The sequence below is a fragment of the Stegodyphus dumicola genome, chromosome 11, assembly GCF_044657685.1.
Source record: "Stegodyphus dumicola isolate Sdum_Otavi_A_Nest chromosome 11, ASM4465768v1".
Classification (NCBI taxonomy): domain Eukaryota; kingdom Metazoa; phylum Arthropoda; class Arachnida; order Araneae; family Eresidae; genus Stegodyphus; species Stegodyphus dumicola.
In genome coordinates this window covers 126,606,338-126,625,444 of record NC_140778.1, presented here as the reverse complement: position 1 = coordinate 126,625,444, position 19,107 = coordinate 126,606,338, and the positions used below count along the sequence as shown (strand labels likewise).

The following is a 19,107-nucleotide window of genomic DNA, read 5'->3' as shown; positions in this document are numbered from 1 at the left end:
CTGCCCCCCATAAAGTCAAAATCGCATGGATTGAGATTTGGGAATCGAGCAGACCACACATTACGAAAGTGCCGGCTGATAACACGTTCTTATGTAAAATGACAATAGAACATTCGTAACACATCATGTAACGTGTGGAGGAGCTCAAACTTGCATAAAGCCTGTGCTTGCAAGGCACTATGATGCAGGAAATGCACATCATACCGCCACTTTAAGTGAATGCAACGAACCTCCAAGAATGGGGTACCTATTTTCTGGTTCCCAAATTCGGCAGTTATCAGAATTGCTGCAATGTCCAAATGAAAATGCGTTGCGTCTGACCAGAAGATATTCCAAGGTTATACTGAAAGGACTTCAAAGGAGCAATAAATTGAAATGAGAGAATCGGAGTACTGCGTCAAAATTATGTACAAGCACTGTTGTAGTAGTGAAAGTTTCTAAGAATAATATCGAAGGATATTTCGCAAGATCTAATGGACAGCTGAAGGTGGCCTATCCAACGCTTCTGTCGCCCGCCGGATTAGCGTGGAAAATTTGAAACTGTGTCCTCAAACCATCTGAAACGCAGTTTCCTGTACTGTTTCTGCAGAAACGGGTTTTCCTCATCTTCCAGTTCCAGGACGAGCAGAAAATGATTATGTTTCTTCAAATTTCGTTATCATTTCCCGAAGGATTTTAACATTCATTGGACCTCCTCGAATCCCCTTTAAAGTACGAAATTTCCGTACAAGCAGCTACTGCGGATTTACAATTTTGGTAAAACAATTTTGCTAACAAAGCGCGATCTCGTAAACTTATCGTTATTGTGAGCAACAAGGTCATTGAATAGAAAATCTCCATAGACATAGACATACGCTTTGTGACCGAACTATTGCAACGAATACAACATTGCCGGTTGCATGAATTAAAGCACTGAGGCACATGACGATATAAAGTTCCGGACGTAGATAATCTCGAGGAAATCTGAGGTAAGGGGAAGTAAAAGGAAAAAATAAATAAATAAAAAGATGGGGTGACCAAAAGGTCGAAGGAAGCACACAGGAGCATCTGAAAATCTGTAAGAACAGAAATAATCCGATTGGACTGGGTGGATAAAATTTCATGAATAACTGAATGTGCATTTGAAGAAATAAAGAAACGCAATCCTGGTACAGTGTAGTAATAGTTGCAAACAATAAACATACAAAAAATACAATTAATCGTAAATAGAGAAATAAATCATACAAGAAACTAAGAATATATGCATTATCTACAACTACCACCTGAGGCAAACTTATGTGACGAAGTTCTGGTAGACAGTCTGTGATAATGTGAGCTCCGAGACATCTGATGGAATTATCTTGTTAAGGAATTTCATAGTTGAAGACTTACAAGAAACTTACAAAGTCACTTGCAATAGCCTTGTTGAAAAGTTTATTGTTAGTCCTTTCTATGTAGTCCTTAATTTCTTCCATTTTTAAATCTCTATATAAGAGTTCATTGCGAACAATATATGAATCAGTCATCATACGTAGAAATTTACTTTGCATAACTTGATGTGTTTGATTTCTTGTAGCTGTATTCCAGGCAGGGAAGCTGTATTTCAATGGAGTAGCGTATTTGTAGCTGTATTTCAATGGAGTAGCGTATTTGTAGCTGTATTTCAATGGAGTAGCGTAGCACAAGATAGGACAAATACACTAGGTGTAAATATGATGTTTTGTACAAAGACTGAGATTAGGATAATTTTCTATTACAGGAAGAAATCTGTTTATGATTCCTAGAACTTTACTACGCACAATATTAAAGTGTGAGTCCAAGCAAGACTCTGGCTGATAATAATATCGAGGTAATTATAGAAATAGATTCATTAAGTAGAAAGAATTTTTTATGATTTGGCTGACGTTTCTTGGTTTTGCTACGTACGAGAAGTTAATATTTACTAGCGTTGATCTTTACTCTCCAATTCGTGCGCCAATTTTCAATGGAGTAGTCGTATTCTTGAAGTTTAGCGATGGCCTGACTTGTTTCGATGGATTTAATGGCAAAAGCCGTATTATCGGCAGAACAAGCCAGCATGGAATAATTGTCCAGTCCTGGGTGCAGGAAGTCAGAGATGTAAGAAAGATAAAGTGCAGGACCTAGGATGCTACACTGTAGGATGCTTGAAAGAATTTTCTTGTATCTGAGGTTTCATTGGCTTGCGCAACGTATAAGGTACGTGTGCTATAAGAATGAGAAGATCAGATGAAACATTTCTTTATGGATGCCCATATGTATTAATCTGAAGATAAGCCCCTAATGCCAGACGCGGTCGAGGACAAAAATCTCCACGAATGTTTCTAGGTTATCACTTTAGAATACTTACTCCAAGGCCATTTTTCTCCCTAAACAATACTCATAATCATGGCAACAACTATTGTGGAAAAAATCGAATTCTCTAATTTGCTGAAATTCCCTAATATCCTCTGTGTGCTGATAACATGTCGCTGCCAACATGAAGTGCCTATTTTAAAGTAACAGACTATAAAAATAACTTCCTCTTAAACAAGGAGGAAATGCACTATAAGCTACAATTCGGGCGAGAGGTCAGGTATCTTTAAATACAACAAAAAATCGTTTCTATATTAAAATTCGATTCATTATAAGCAGTCTAAAACAAGTCCTATGTAAAAATTGGCTCTCGAACTACAGTAAAATAGTTCTACGCTTTTAACCATTCAAATAGCAGATGATGGTTTGTTTACGTTTGCATTTCCGAATGATGATGGCTTGATAGCTTTATTTCAGCTTCCTGCTTCAGAAATATTGCGTTTTAATTTTTTTAAATTTAACTATATTGACTAACTGCGTAACACTACATGTGTATAAATGAACAATTATTGAACTTCTAACATAAAAAGTTTTTAAACAGTTATTAAATTTGGAATCTTACGAAAATTTTGAGTCATCTTTCACTGTCTAAATTAAAATTATAATGATTATGCATGCATAATCTTTAAATACATAACTATGCGTAATTCAAAACTTTAAACATATTTTTCTTTATTAATATTTAAAAAATAATGTGCATTTACAGGATTTGAAAATAATTATATCTTTAAATTACGACTTCCAAAAATTAAAAAAATTCCTACTTCGCGTATTACGTACCTGAAACTGTAGATCAAAATTTCAAAAAAAAATTATGTGTTAATCATAAATAGAGCTTACATGGGTATAAAACAGAGATTTTCAATTGAGGGGGTGGAATTAGTTAACATACATTCCCCTACATAGTTTCAGAAGGGGAATGTTGTCAGCCTTTTATTTATCTGTTAAGTATTTAATTTTAGTTTAAGAATATAAAAAAAACTATTTTCATTCAAGCTTTGGTATTTATCAGCAGTTTCTTTTACACTTTCAGTTATTTAATTTATAAAACCCACTAAAATATCATCTAAATTTAGATAAATGTAGACATTTATTTTTCGAGTTTTGGAGGTAAAGGGGGGGATGATCTAGGCGTGGTGAAAGGAGTGCATATAGTAACATAAAAGGTTGAACCCTTGGTATAAAATGACCAACATGATATTTCTCTCAAAAAATCTTTGAAATTTGGTATAATTTTATGCTTCTAGGAAAAGTTAATTTTAGATCTCAAAAATTAAAATGTTATTTTTTTAGGAAAATATAATTCTATTATGTTGAAAAATACATCTTTTCAATTTCAGACTTTTTTTAATGGCCGGTCGCTTTATTTAATAGCCGCCGTTAGCCTTGCGTCATTGCCAGCGGCCGAGCGGTAAGTCGCTGAACACTGGTAGTTCGGTCCGAGGTTCGAATCCCGCGAACGGGCTGGCTGCATGGGTGTTTTCGTGGTTTTCCCCATGTGTAACGTGTATACGAGCCAGTTTCCCTTAGAAAGGTCCTCCACGAAGGCATCCCTCCCCTTAGGCAGATAGCCCTCGTGTGCTTTGCCATAATTAAATACACCACACCACCTTGCGTCATTGCAGACGCCGGAAGCGGTGGTCATTTCATTATGGAAGCACATAATCGCTGGCCGCAGTTACCTCCTGTAGATTCGAACCCACGGCTGTCAGGGTCACTAACCACTATACCGAATGCGTGGCTTTTAATTACATATTTTAAATATAATACAAAAATAATTTCTTCGTCATCAAACTATAATGTGTGCTGCGCGTAACTCTGTGGATAAACATATCACTACATTTAACTTTTAATTACATATGATCAGCTAGAGGCAGATATTTGTTTATCCACAAAGCAACGCGCTATATAGTTTGATGTTGATAACGAAGAAATTAATTTTTATCGTATTTAAAATATTTTATTGTATGGTATAGAAATTAAAATTAGTAAATATAATATCAAATTCATCGAAATAAGTACACAAAATTTCAGATCTTAAGTTATATAAATATATGCCAGTTTGCATGTCTAATGATTTTTTTTACAATGATAGTTTTTACTAATGATAGTTTTTACATGTCTAATGATTTGCTTTTCATGTGTATTAATTTTTGAAAACGTCTTTAACCTTTTGGAGCAGCAGCTCTTGGTAACTTTTAGGCGAGCTTTCTACAATTTTTATTATTGAATTTAAAGATATATTACATTTTTGGCTTGTTATATTATTATTGAATTTAAAGATGTATTACATTTTTGGCTTGTTATATTATTATTGAATTTAAAGATGTATTACATTTTTGGCTTATTTCGATATTTTAAATTTTAAAGTTTATCTTTATGCCGAAAACGTCATGCAATTGAATAAATTGGCTGAACCTTCTAGCCCAGAAATTTCAAACGCCAGTCCGGCACCCGGTCCGCCGAAAAATTTGACCAGTCCTCGAAGATTTTTTTTACCTGTCCATGTTAAATTTTTTTTTTTTAACTCCCCCCTCCAAAAAAATATGAAGTTTTGTACGATATTTTTTATGCTAATGCCATAATTTTAGGATCTAGACCACGGGTTCTTCAAACAGGGAAGAATTCTCCCTAGGGGGATTTCATAGTTTCAGGGGGGCAGAGAATGCGCTCAACCAGTCCGGAACCCGGTCCGAGGAAAAATTTGACCAGTCCTCGAAGATTTTTACCTGTCCATGTTAATTTTTTTTCACTTAAAAAAAAATAAATAAATAAAGTTTCGTTCGATATTTGTTACGCTAACGCCATAATTTTAAGATCTAGACCACGGGTTCTTCAAATAGGGGAGAATTCCAGTTTCGGGGGGGGGGCGAATGCGGTCAACTAGTCTGCGGAAAAATTTGACCACTCGTCGAAGATTTTTACCTGTTCGTGTTAATTTTTTTAAACTTTAGAAAAATAAATAAATAAAGTTTTAGACGATATTTTTTACTCTAATGCCGCAATTTTAGGATCTAGACCACGGGTTCTTATAGGGAAGAATTCTAGTTTCGGGGGGGAGGGGCGAATGCGGTCAACCAGTCCGGCGCCCGGTCCGCGGAAAAATTTGAGCTGTCCTCGAAGATTTTTACCTGTTCATGTTAATTTTTTTTAACTCACCCCCCAAAAAAAGTAAAGTTTTGTACGATATTCTTTACGTTAATGTCATAATTTTAGGATCTAGACCACGGGTTCTTCAAACAGGGAAGAATTCAGGGGGATTTCATAGTTTCAGGGTGAGAGAGAATGCGGCCAACCTTTTAATTCAGCATTTAGTTTTAGTTTACGAGTATAAAAAACTACTTCAATTTTTGATATTTATCAAAATTTTCTCTACTTTTTGTTGTTTCATTAACAAAGCACATTAAAAAAATCTAAATAAATATATAAGTATTTTTCATGTTTTGGAAAATGGCAGGGAATGAACTTCTAGCACTGATGAAAGGAGGTTCACGGGTGAAAAAGCTTGAGAACCCCTGATCTAGAATCCATAATTTTGTCTTTGCTGGTTGGCAACAGTGCGGTCTGCTCACACTGGCACTTGTTACACTTGAGATTAAAATAAATAAATAAATAAATATGAAGATTTTCTGTAAAAAATACCTTAAACATTTTGTTCCACTAGCATCAGAAAATATGATCAAATTTATACATTTTGCCGTAATTTTTTTTTCTCCAAGTTTCTTTTTTTCCTCTACGGCAGTAAGGGCTGAAAAACATGAAGAAACTTTCAAATTAAGCTTAATACTTCTACAGAGATAAGGAAAGCCGTAGAATTCCGAGATCAGTCAAAAGTCGCAGCTAAATGCCTTAGAAAATTCACACTTGAAAATCTAAGTAATGTTTTGAAATGCTTACAAAAGTGCACGCTTAAAGTACTCGCTCAGAATACAAATTAGAATATGAAGATACTCTTTTAGTATTTTCATATTCTAAAACCTAAGTAAACTTTAGAAGATTAAATAAACATGTAACGCGTCGTAGAAGCTGCGCATTTAAAAAAGCAGATTATTAAGCTAATAAAACTCAGCTGACGAGAAAAAGAGAGCTGCACTAAACAAATATATTAATATACCGAATTGTCTTTTTTAGTTTTAATAATATTAAGACATATATTTATAATTAGAAAAAAATATGATTCCAAGCAGCGGCAGATTCAGCACTTAAAACAATGAATCAAAAGCCTAGTGGAATTTCTGATATTTTAAGAAATGTTTTCAAAAAAATGAAAACAATATGCACTTACCTTCCTCCAACTGCGATATCGGAAACAGCATAATAGTAGGATTTTAAAACTTTTGGGTCTCCAAAAATCTCGTCTCCAAAGGTGTTAACACGGTCGAGTGTAATTCGAATATCAGTAGCAGTAACCCATTCCTGAAAGAAAATTTTAAAAAAATTATTCAAATTCCTACGCTTCAAAAAATTTTTGAGGAAATGAAATCATCATTGGAAAGTGGAAAAGAGAGGGAAATAAAACTTGTAAAGTATTAAGAAACGTTGATAAAGAAAATTTCAAAAAGTCAACACACGTAAACATGGAACAGGTCTCATGATATATTAGCAAATTAAAAAATATTTGAGGAAATGAAATCATCATTGGAAAGTGGAGAAGAGGGGGGGAAGAACTTATAAAGTTTTAAAAAATTTTGAAAGAATATTTAAAAAGTCAAAACACGTAAACATGGAACAGGTCTCATGATACATTAGCATTTTTAGTAAGTCATGTACCTTGAAAGATATGTTGAAAGTATGATTTTGACCAGCTTCTTTCTACAGATGCGAATCCGAGGGTATATTACAGTACAACTGCAATTATCCGAACTCCGACTATCCGAATCGCTTTCAGAGTTTAAGAAAACATTAAGACGAAAACGCAGTGTTGGACAATCAACGATTTCAGATATTAAAAGGTGCAAACCTACACTTTTAAACTTCGTGGCACTGCTTCAAAACGAACTTCTTCAAGAAAATCAATGAAGGCAGCAACAAACAAAAATTCAGAAGATGTCGTTTTCAAGCGGTTTTTGCAGCAACGTTCTATGGAATACCCAATTGCGAGTACGATTTTTTGTGAAAACGTTAAGATCTTAGCTCAGAAGCTTGGCTGGAAATCCTTTATAATTTTTTTTTTTAACGCGACCCCTTTTTATCACTGAGATTTTTTCGCGACCCCCAGGAACCCATAACATTTACAAAAATTTTGTGGAACCCCATAAGTACTGCGCAAATCCGACACACGCGTGAAGGAAACTGTCAATTTTTTCACTTGTACTGTAATATACTATTGCAGTTTTAGGTCATTTAACTGTAATTTCTAATTTTAAAACAGAGAACAATGTGAAAATTTTAAATAAGTAATGGACGAAATGACAGCGTCACGTGCAAAACAAGGAAAATGAACGCTTACATTATAAAAAAGAATGCATCGAAACGTTTTCGTTTTTTCCTTGTCTGTATTGTCTTATCTTCACGTATTTTCAGATACATTGTATAAAAATATTTGGTAATTGTAAAATTATTAGAATAAGTTAAAGAAATATCAAAACTGCTAAAATTTTTGAAACCCCCTGCTCCAGGTCCCGCCGCGACCCACAGTTTAAGAAACACTGCTTTACAGCATGTAAACAGCTTACTTTGATCGAGATGCTCAGCAAGCAATGATTTTCAGCACTTGTGATGCTCAGCAAGCAATGACTTTCAGCACTTGTGATGCTCAGCAAGCAATGATTTTCAGCACTTGTAAGTACTGTACTGTATGCTAACATGTACGTAAAAGTGTTTCCCTTTTCATTTTAATTAATTAAAACTTCCTTTTCTTTAAAAATAGTTTATTTCTCTCATTTTCAAAATACAGTAATTAACATAGACCCTTTCTTCCGAAAAAATCCAATTATCCGAATTTTTTATTATCCGAATGGAGTCCGGTCCCATTTCATTCGGATAATTGGAGCTCTGCTGTATTTCTCTTTCCTTATCATAACTCCTGCTGCTGACTTTCAAATCGATGGATCAGGCACCCTCTCTATAGAAACTATACGGTTACAAACATCCAATGCTTACTTGCATTCAATGCTGTCGGTATTCTCTGCACTAGCCAGAAACGTGATAAACAATATATTTTGTCTGAGATGCAAAAGAAACTCAGAATATTCTACAATTTATAAAACAATAACCGAATCAAAAACAGTGTGAATACCGCCTGAATTATGAATTCAAAAATGAGATACTGAAATCATAATGGCAGCAGAATGAAATACCTTAATTACAAATTTATATATATTAAATTAAAATAATTTTTAGCATTTAGTGTGGAACCCAGATACAAAGATTCAAAAGCACGAGGAAATGCCTGACGAGAGATATAAAGGCTACGATAGTAAATTTGAATATAATTTATGTTAATGACTGTTATTAAAAAATAAATTTGAAATTTAAAAAGAAAATGAAAAAGTGTGAAAGATTTTTAATTTTAACAGTCGCCCTTCCCCCCTCCAAAAAAAAAAGGGTTTGTTAATATTTTTTACACCTTCACTGAGCTCCCAGTATACCAGCCCACCAGCGGCCGAGCGGTAAAGTCGCTGAACACTGGTAGTTCGGTTCGAGGTTCGAATCCCGCGAACGGGCCGGCTTCATGGCGTTTTCGTGGTTTTCCCCATGTGCAACGTGTATACGAGCCAGTTTCCCTTAGAAAGTCCACCCCTTAGGCAGATAGCCCTAGTGTGCTTTGCCATAATTAAAATAAACCAAACCCAGTCTACCAACTACTCTTGCACTCATTCCTGCTAATCCTTTTTTAATTGGTCTTTTTTTAGCTTTATTATTAACCTTTGTTTTCTTCACACTTACGCCACAAACAGTTCAACAACAAAAATCACAGAATTTTTAATAGCTACATAGCAGCACATGTTCAGAATTCCCAATGCAGTGTTAAGTGTTGGCATACATTTAAAAATTATTTTCAGTTTTTCTCAGTTTATCATATCAATATTCAGTTTTCTTAGTAAGATGGATAGCAAAACACTTTGTCTTTTTATTTTTAACCTTTTATGTGTTAACTTTATTTATTAAATATAACTTTCGCCTCATAGAATTCAATTCAACAGCAAATTAAGTCACTTATGAATTTTGTGTGGCGTAATTATCACTTACGCCACACTAAAATTCAATTCACTCCACGTAAAATTCAGTTCAACAGCAAAAACACAGAATATTTAGAAACTGCGGATCTTTAGAATTCCTGATACAGTGTTAGTGGTTGCCATACATATTTTTATATCAGCTAAATTATTTCTTTAAAAAATCAGCTTCTAATGCGGCCAGACACCTAAAATGGTTATTATATAAAAGAAAAACTACATAATGATTTTAATGAGTCCAGTTAGAGTAATTTCATAAAAATATTAAATACTTCTAATTGGACACCTCATTTTAATATCCGTTTATTTAAATCCTCACATTAAAAGGTAGAAAAAAATATTCTTAAGAATTGTGTTTATTGCTTTTAAATCGTTTAGTTTATTATCGATAACTTGAATAAAGTTAATTTTTATTTCCAGCGCGCGAGACTGTTGCCACTCGGAAAAATGAGGGCGAAAATTAGCGTTTTCAGAGTTTTTAATTAGTATCTTTAATTAGTCGTACGAAGATGAGAATGGTCGAAATGGTTCCCACCAATTTTTGGAATCCGGGGATACCTCTCTCGAAACTCTACTACCTGTCGTTCCGGAGGAGATGATGCCACAGACAAACAAACAGACAGACAGACATACGCGCACAAATTTTAACAGTATAGATTATATTCGATATTCGAAAGATAAATTAAAAGTCATCCTTTGCGCAGTGGCGACACTCAAGAGGACTTGCAAGCGAAGCGCGAAAAAGATGAACACCGTACATTTCACGCATTAGCAACACATGCCAAAGCCAGCGAATAATATCGGCATGATAGCGTAACGTAGCGCAAAGGTACAGAAATTTTAAAAAAGACTTTACTAAGAAGATTACTAAGTTAAAAAAAAAAAAAAAAAATACCCGCCATTACTTTTGTGATTGCAAATAGCACTTCTGTTTTTAATTTTACGAAACAGTTGCTGAAATTATTATAGATAATATTGGTATACGTGGGTTACACACAAACATATTTCATAATAATAAACTACCCGGAAATAGTATATATTTCCTTCTAACTGAACACACTTGTGAAACATGGAAAAGTTTGAGAAATTCACACTTTTTTAATTTATTATACGAAATAAAAATCACATTTCCATTTTTAAAATTTACTGTACTCAGTAACAACAAAAAATTTTCCCTTCTTGGAAATTATTATTCTAAATGAAAGTATTATTTAATACAATAAATTTTAATAAGTGAAATATCTTTTGGTGACAAAAGTATTAGTATATTTGAAAACAAACAATTTCCGAAGTATTAAAATTTATTTTTAATTTTGTATTAAATTTGCTTTTAAGTCAAAATTAAAGAGCGGCAAAGTTCACAATGATCTAGGAAAAAAAAAAAATTATATGGAACTATAGCAACAGTGGAAATAATCATTGTTTATCTCTTCCTAAATCCACGTGTTTACGACGGAAACTTCGTTACCGCTGCCGAAGGCTGCTTGCCATATTTGGCGGTTTATCGCAAATGAGAACTTCATGGAAGACTTTTCAGAATTAAAAGTATATCGCAGTTTTGGCGATCAAAGTGTCTCATTTGCAAATATTTTTCAGTTAGAATTACAGAATATAGACCATCAATTCTTCTATAGCAGTTTATGTGATATTTAATTCCATCTTCAAACAGTAACACGATGCGCTTATGATACCATTGCATTAGCATATAGAATAAAAAAATCAAAAAAAGAAAGGAAATAAAGAAAATTACGCTTCGGATTAAGGAACATATTCGCATCTCGCATTAGGTGCTCAAGTTGAGCAGATCCAAGGATATATTTTAACAGGAATAATTTAACTCAATGAACTTCTGTCGTTCGTATAATTTCCTTAAAATCTTTAATTTTGACGCACTTTTTGAATTTTTAGCGCAAAGAAGCGTGGGTTCAATTTTGAATAACGTATTCCTTTTCCGAATATGGGCATCTGGAAGCCCAAATTTGCAATTTGTTTTATTATCGATTTCATATTTTGTAACACTTTAAGGAATTTTTGATTAAGAAACTCAACGATTTCAAAGCGAGCAGAGGCAACTCTGTTCTTTAAGGGAAAAAAAAAATTAATCTCCAGCGCAAGAGACTGTGCATCGGAAATTCTAAAGATATGCTCATTTTAAAATTATTTTGCGATATTGCTGTTTAAGTGAATTTTATGGTGTAAGTGCGAAGAACATGATATTTAACAAATTAGGATAACACAAAAACGTTAAGCTTTTAGTTTTTTATATATATATAATTTTTTTCTTATTTAATCTGCGATCGCAAATAAATAAATAATGTCCTAGTCGTTCTAACTTTTTTTTTTAAAGTATACTGCTTAAATCTGAACACTTAAAACAATTTTCAGATCTTCATTAGAATTAACAGCTACACACATACACACACACACACACACACACACACACACACACACACACACACACACAAAAAAAAAAAATCGAAATATGGGACAAATCAATGAATCCACAAACATGGGTTTATACATATACGGCCCTCAAACATGGGTTTATAGAGGTACAGGTAGAAGTTAGGACAGCATTCCTGTAGCATACTAGAGGTAAATGAGGTATTCCTGAATCACATAAACTTCAATATATAATATAATACAGTTTTTTCTGTAATACCAGTACAAGCGCAAAGGCCCTTCTCTTCAGAAGAAGAAAAAAAGATTTACAGAAGGTCTTGGGGTCTGATCGCTCTCGAAATCGTCAGTCTTATTCAAAATCAACGCCAAAGATTGCTTTTTTGCCTAATTTTACACTGCCTAAGCGGCTGCCTAGTATTTAAGTTACACATAAGCAAAATTATGAAAAGAACATGCAGTCAGCCCGTTTACCAGGGCTCACCAATGGCCGAGCGGTAAAATCGCTGAACACTGGTAGTTTCAACCCTATGTTCGATTCTAGGCGGATGAGGTGGCAGCTTGGACGTGATTCGTGATTTTTCCCATGTGTAACGTGGGGCATTTCCTTGGAATTTTCCTTAGAAAATCCTCCACAACGGCATCTCTCCCCATAGACAGATAGACAGTCCTCCAGTGCTTTACCGTAATCAACTAAACTAAAACCATTCGACAGGTCACGGTCTCTAGCAGTTTTAACCAATCGACCACTGATGGACATCTCCCCTCAGTTCTGTTTCCGGTGATTGTAAGGATGTGTAGCATCAAGTTTTCGTTAATTGCGCAATATTAACATAGACAGCTTCCCTTATGTCCCGGGACTCGAACCACGGTCCTCTCGAATACGCGCCGAGCGTGCTGACTACTACACTACGAAGGCATTCTAAGAAGGCGCGAGAAATACCTTATATGCTTCCCCTTTTAAAGAGTGACTGGGGTTTCAAGGAACCCAATCGCCAAACTCTAATGGTGAAGCATCATCATTCACCACCTTTTAGTTTGGGCGCTACTGTAGAGTTATTAGGATTTTTTGGAAGCAAGAGATGTGAAAAATGAGCACCGCCTTCGCCGGGACTGGAACCACGAGCCTCTCGAATACGCGCTGAGCGTGCTGACCACTACACTGGCGGGAGAAATACCTTATACGTTCTTTGTAATTTGGTATTATAAATCTAAACCAGCTACAAAATTTTAAATATAATAGATCAGCTAAAAATATGGACAATATGTTGCATTAAATTTTAGATACAGTAGTCACCGCGGTTTATATTATCATTCGGATATTGCTATCGACCTGCTGAAGTCCTGCCCGTTTGCGGATACGAAAATATGGAAAATACACCGCTAATTGTAATCAACTGATCCATTAATGTTATCAAAATATTACAGGAAGAATCTATTAATCTATAATAATGCCTTAAAATAGAAGATAAAATCGCTAAATAAGATCTTGATTTAATTATGGCAAAGCAAGCGAGGACTATCTGTCTTAGAGAAGGAATGCCTTCGTTGAAATGCCCTTTCTCAGGAAAACTGGCCAATAGCCACATTATACAAGAAGAAATGCTCCGAAATTTACTATCAAAACGATATTAATCCTGAAATCAGAAACAGGATTATTGCTGCAAATCGTTGCTTCTTAAGATCTCTTCTAAAATCCCATCTAATAAAAAGAAGGACAAAAAATCTATTATACAAGGCATTAATAAAATCAGTATTAACCTATGCTTCTGAGACATGGACTCTGACTATAACCTATGCTTCTAAGACATGGACTCTGACTATAACCTATGCTTCTGAGACATGGACTCTGACTATAACCTATGCTTCTGAGACATGGACTCTGACTATGAGGCGAAGAAAGAGCCTTGGCAATCTTTGAAGACTTGAGCGCAAGAGACACTTTAATTCAGGCTCCTGAGCGATAGCCGCATCCTGAGTGGAACAGACAGCAATTACATGGCTTTTGCTGGCATAACACGACATTCTCTGAGGCAGCAAAGAAGTAGGATCTTTGAAAGGAAGCTTCTAGGAACTATTTTTAGTGCTGTTTTAGAGAATAATGTATGTCGCAAACAGTATAACGTCGAACTCTAGGAAATTTATAAAGATAAGGATATTATTAAATCCATAAAATTAAGCAGAGTGAGATGGGAAGGTCACCTCCTGAGAATAAACGGTGCTTAAGCTCTTCAATGGAACTCTTTAATGGAATGGCTGGTAAAAGATCAAGAGGAAGACCTAAGAAAAGATGGAGGGACTGCCTTGACGAGGATTTTGCCATTCTAAAAGTTAAGAACTGGAGGTCAATTAGTGGAAGGAAGATGGAATGGGAAAGGTTTCTGAAGAAGGCCTCAGGAACTACAAGGGGCTGTCGTGCCAAGGCTGATGATGACGATACACGAGGAAAGTAATGAAAACGCCCATGTAGCAGCCTGTTTGCCAGGAAACGAACCCAGATTGAACTACCAGTGCTCAGCGATTTTACATCTCGGCTACTGGTGGGCACTGAGTAAAATCGAAATATAGTACTATAGAAACTCTGGCACAGACATGTCTCCGAGTAGAGAATTAAGTCACCAAGAATCTGGATTGGCCGAGCAGTAAAGTTGCTGAACACTGGTAGTTCGGTCCGAGGTTCGATATTCCGCGAATGAGATGGCAGCATGGGCGTTTTCGTGGTTTTCCCCATGTGTAACGTGTATACGAGCGAGTTTTCCTTAGAAAGTCCTCTACGAAGGCATTCCTCCCTTCAGTGCAGTGTTTAAGGGCAGACCGCGTAAATAATAATAAGAAGAAGAGGAATCTTGATTTTCATTTTAGGCAACATTTAAGCCTTCAAACCACGTCTCAGAAAAGATAATAAAAAACTATTTTAAACATGCCAACCTTTTAATAAAGGATGTAATAAAGAAAACTGAATAACTAAAAACGTTTCTAGCTAACATGAATTGTAAGGAATTTAACGTCTGAGTGGATTAAAAAAAAAATCAAGTTGTACCATCAATGACAGACGAAGATATCTTCCTGCTGCTTTCCGAAACAAATAACCGAAATATTATGAACATGAACACTTTATAAATGAACTTTTGCGTAATGATTTCAGATAATCAACTGTTTATGCCTTTTTTCCTAATTAAAATACTGTGAAAGTAAATATTTATACGTTTCATAGTTATATTAAAGTCGATTGAAAGTTTGAAAGATATTTTTTTCATCGCAAAATGCTATCAAAATAGTCAAGGACGAATGTGATCACACTGAACAGCGCTTATTGTATCATTTTCCTCAAATATTCGATGACATGTCACATATTTAAATATTACAAACATTAATATACATTTATATCACATATTCTCACATATTTTAATTCACAATATCACATAAAAAGAAGAAGAAGAAGAAGATTTAGGCAGCAACATGCAGTGCAGCTGACTGCAAAATTAAAATAAAATGTTACGAGAAATGCGGATGGCAACCAATTGCGAGTGGGAGGAAGATGATAACGAAGAAAAATTCCGCCTGTATCAGTCATGATTAGGTCGCGGTTCGCACTTCTCAATGGGCGAAGAAGGAGCATGCCCATTAAAGTCCAAACTGCGGAAGTTCAAATTTGCACTTAGGATCACACTCGTAATTAAAGTAAATGGCTAAAGCAGAATAACTTTTATCAAATGGGCAACACTAAGCAATTACTGCAAATTTTTACTGCTTTTTATGAATATTCCAAGAAAACAATACCTAAAATTCCGAGATCGTAAATCTAACATCTTTATATTATCCACTCAAAAATAAACTACACGTCTGGAAAATGGAATTTTAAAACTGCGCAAACAATAATATCTCTGACTATAATAAATGTTCAAAGACTTCATTAACAAGGTAAAAAACTTGAGAAAAATTCCTCTAATTATCATTATTATTACACACAGATTAAGGTGTTTAAGTAGAAGTAAATTTTTAGTAGAAGATATTAATTCAGATATAAAGTTTTCTCGGAGAACAAAATCAACAATATGCAAATTTAAATAACGAAATTTGGCTCAGTAATTTAGATTTTACATCGAAGTTAAGTAATTTAAAATCGAACTGCACGGAAAAAACAAGACGGTTTGTTTTATTTAATTATGGCAGAGTTCTCGAGGGCTAGCTGACTAAGAGAAGGGATGCCTTCGTGGAGGACTTTCTAAGGGAAACTGGTTTGTACACACGTTACGCATGGAGAAAATTCCCAAAACGCCCGTGCGCATATTTCACAAGTGCACATCAGCGTAGCCACTGAGGGAGGGGTTTCGAAAATGGACCATTGAGCTGCTATTGCTCTTGTGACGCTAAATCTTCCTGCATGTGAGCGTACGTTGTTTAAGCTTTAATTTGCATTTGTTTCGCAGTTATAAATATGTGGCGTAATAGTAGAAATCTTGTAGTGCTCTCGTTTTCTGAATTTAATTAATCGCTGAGATTTCACTTTCGCGATTTTTACTCCGCATTAATATTTGGATTGATGTTCACGGCATATTATGTGGATTAAGAGAATTCAAGAGTATATTTTTTTAATCGAGCTGAGAATGACTGAAAGTGTTACAATTTAGCTAGTATTTTCTTATTTCAGTGCTTGCATTCTTTTGATTTTTAAAGTGTAAGATTCAGAATACATATAATCTGATTATATCCATTGTTAATATTAAAAGTTATATGCGAATAAATTGCATATACTCGTTGTGAATAAGATAAATTCATTCTGTTTGATGAGTATTTCTTGTGTAGACAGTACATTTAAGAGTGAGCAGTTATTAAATGTGAAATTTAACACACTAAATGTATACGAATGCAAATTAGTAAAGTTCGCTTTGAATAAAATTCTGCATTGGTTATTATTATAGAACATCTTTTTCATATAGACTGCAATAAAAAGTGCTGACTTCTATTTACTATATATAATTGGTGTAAATATTTTTCTCATACGCATAGTTTTATGTAAAGATTGCATTTGGGCTCAGATGTTTATCACGTATTTCTTTCTTCGTCTTATTTACCACTTATTAAGTAATATTTCACATCGATATTTTTGCAAAGTCTCCAACAAGTGTTTGTATTTATTTCAACCAGGTAGTGAAATCTTCATAATTGCCTATATTTGATCTAACTTCCCAATGAAAAGTTTCAGCAGCAATCGACGATGCTTTAATTTTGTACAGAAAAACTGCGTAGCAGAATATTTTCAACCATTTTGATTAAATCTTAAAGCACGCGAAAGGTCATGTGACATGACAGAAATATTACTGGATGCTCATTGGGCCATCCTAGAAGCCACTCCCTCGGTGGCTACACAGATGTGCACTTGTGAAATATGCCGCCCGTGCAGCCGCCCCGTCCACCTGGATTCGAGCCCGGTACCAAACTACTAATGTTTAGCCACGCCTAGTGGGCGTCGCTAAGCTACGACTAGTGGGCGGAAAAAATAAGACAAGAATTGAAATGATCAGTAACATCAATGCATAAAAAAATAAAATTTATCATGCGAATTTTCAACAAAACAATTTGAATCACTTTCCAAATATATCTGATGACTTACAAAAACACCAAAATTGTAATAATAAAATCATATTACTAAAAAATACATAGCAGAATTTTAAAAAAGTGATTGAAAATTTTCATTTTAGCCTAAAGCCCACTAGGGCTATTTAAAGAAATAGAATACGAATTTGTGTGTTACATTAATAAAGAATCTACATAAATGTAAGTATATTTCTCACATTGCGATAAAACAACGGTACTTAGAGCCATCAAATTTTGAATAACGTAACGTCTCCACCCGAATATGGACATCTGGAATTTGTTTTATTATCTATTTCATATTTTGTAAAGCATTTATGAGTTTTGTAAGAGGGGGAAAAAAAGAACATTTTTATCTCCAGCGAGCGAGACTGTGTATCGGAAATACTAAAGCAGAGCTTAAATTGCACCGGAGCCTAGCTCTGTACTTCTTAGTTTGGGGAACATATTACAATTATATGCGCACCGGAACCCTAAATAAAAAGGGTCGAGCACTTTTTTATGTAGCTGAAGAATTATTTCAGTAGAAATTTGATCTAGAAAATTGAATTTTTAGCAATAAAATTATATAAAAAATCGCTTATATTATTTAATTACTTTCATCTTTAATTATTTTAATAAATAATTATAAGGTATTTCTCCCACCTTCTTCGCGTGGCTTCGTGGTGTAGTGGTTCTGGCCACGCTGGGCCGGTATTCCAGAGGCCCATGGTTCGATTCCCGGCGAAGGCGATTGCTTATTTTTCACACCTCCTGCTTCCAAAAAATATCTAATGTCTTTAAAATGGCCCTCGAACTAAAAGGGTATTGGATGAGGATTCTCCACACCCAGGATTCGGCGATTGGGTCCCCTAAAAACCCCAGTCGCCCTTTAAAGAGGGGAGTATATAAGGTATTTCTCCCGCTTTACTTTTAGCGTACCTTCGTGGTGTAGTGGTTCTGCACGCGAGGCCGGTATTCCAGAGGTCCGTGGTTCGATTCCCGGCGAAGGCGTTTGCTCATTTTTCATCTCTCCGGCTTTTCCAATTAGCCTAATGACTCTACATAATAACAAATTAATTGTGAATCAATTAAATAATGATTAATAAGCATTAATTATTAATATCAATCAAATAATAATTAATTAATTTGATACTTATTAACGATTTAATTTAAAAATTATCAATGATTTTAACAGTAATTTTATTTACTTAGTTAACTCTTTCCTGACGGTCTTCAATAGGGCTCCGGCACTTGTACTTTTAGAAACTAAGCCCTGTTCTAGAGATATGCTCTTTTTAAATTATCTTGTGATATTGAATTTTATAGTTTAAGTGCGAAGAACACGATATTTAATAAATTAATGTAACACACAAAACGTTGAAAAAATGCTCCTGTGAGTGTAATATGAAATCTGAAAACTTTTAGATCTTTTTTTTTTTTTTTTTTTTTTAATTTTCATAGATTTTTTAGTAGTTTATATTTTTTTATTTAAAGCTTTTAATAGTAAGCTCTTCGAGATGTTTCAATGATAACTTTTCAAAGACTGACTATAACTGTCCCTTCCCCCCCCCCAATGCGAAGCAATATTTTGTAAATATAT

The 19,107-nt window shown here is 34.6% G+C and overlaps 1 protein-coding gene across 1 annotated transcript in view; it reads right to left on the bottom strand.

The window, feature by feature from the left end:
- Positions 1 to 19,107, bottom strand: part of LanB2 (laminin subunit gamma-1) — a 177,533-nt gene that overhangs the window by 95,264 nt on the left and 63,162 nt on the right. The window contains exon 3 of the mRNA XM_085827199.1: positions 6,638 to 6,768. Coding sequence (XP_085683325.1) covers positions 6,638 to 6,768 — 131 coding nt within the window. The remainder of the gene's footprint in view (positions 1 to 6,637; positions 6,769 to 19,107) is intronic.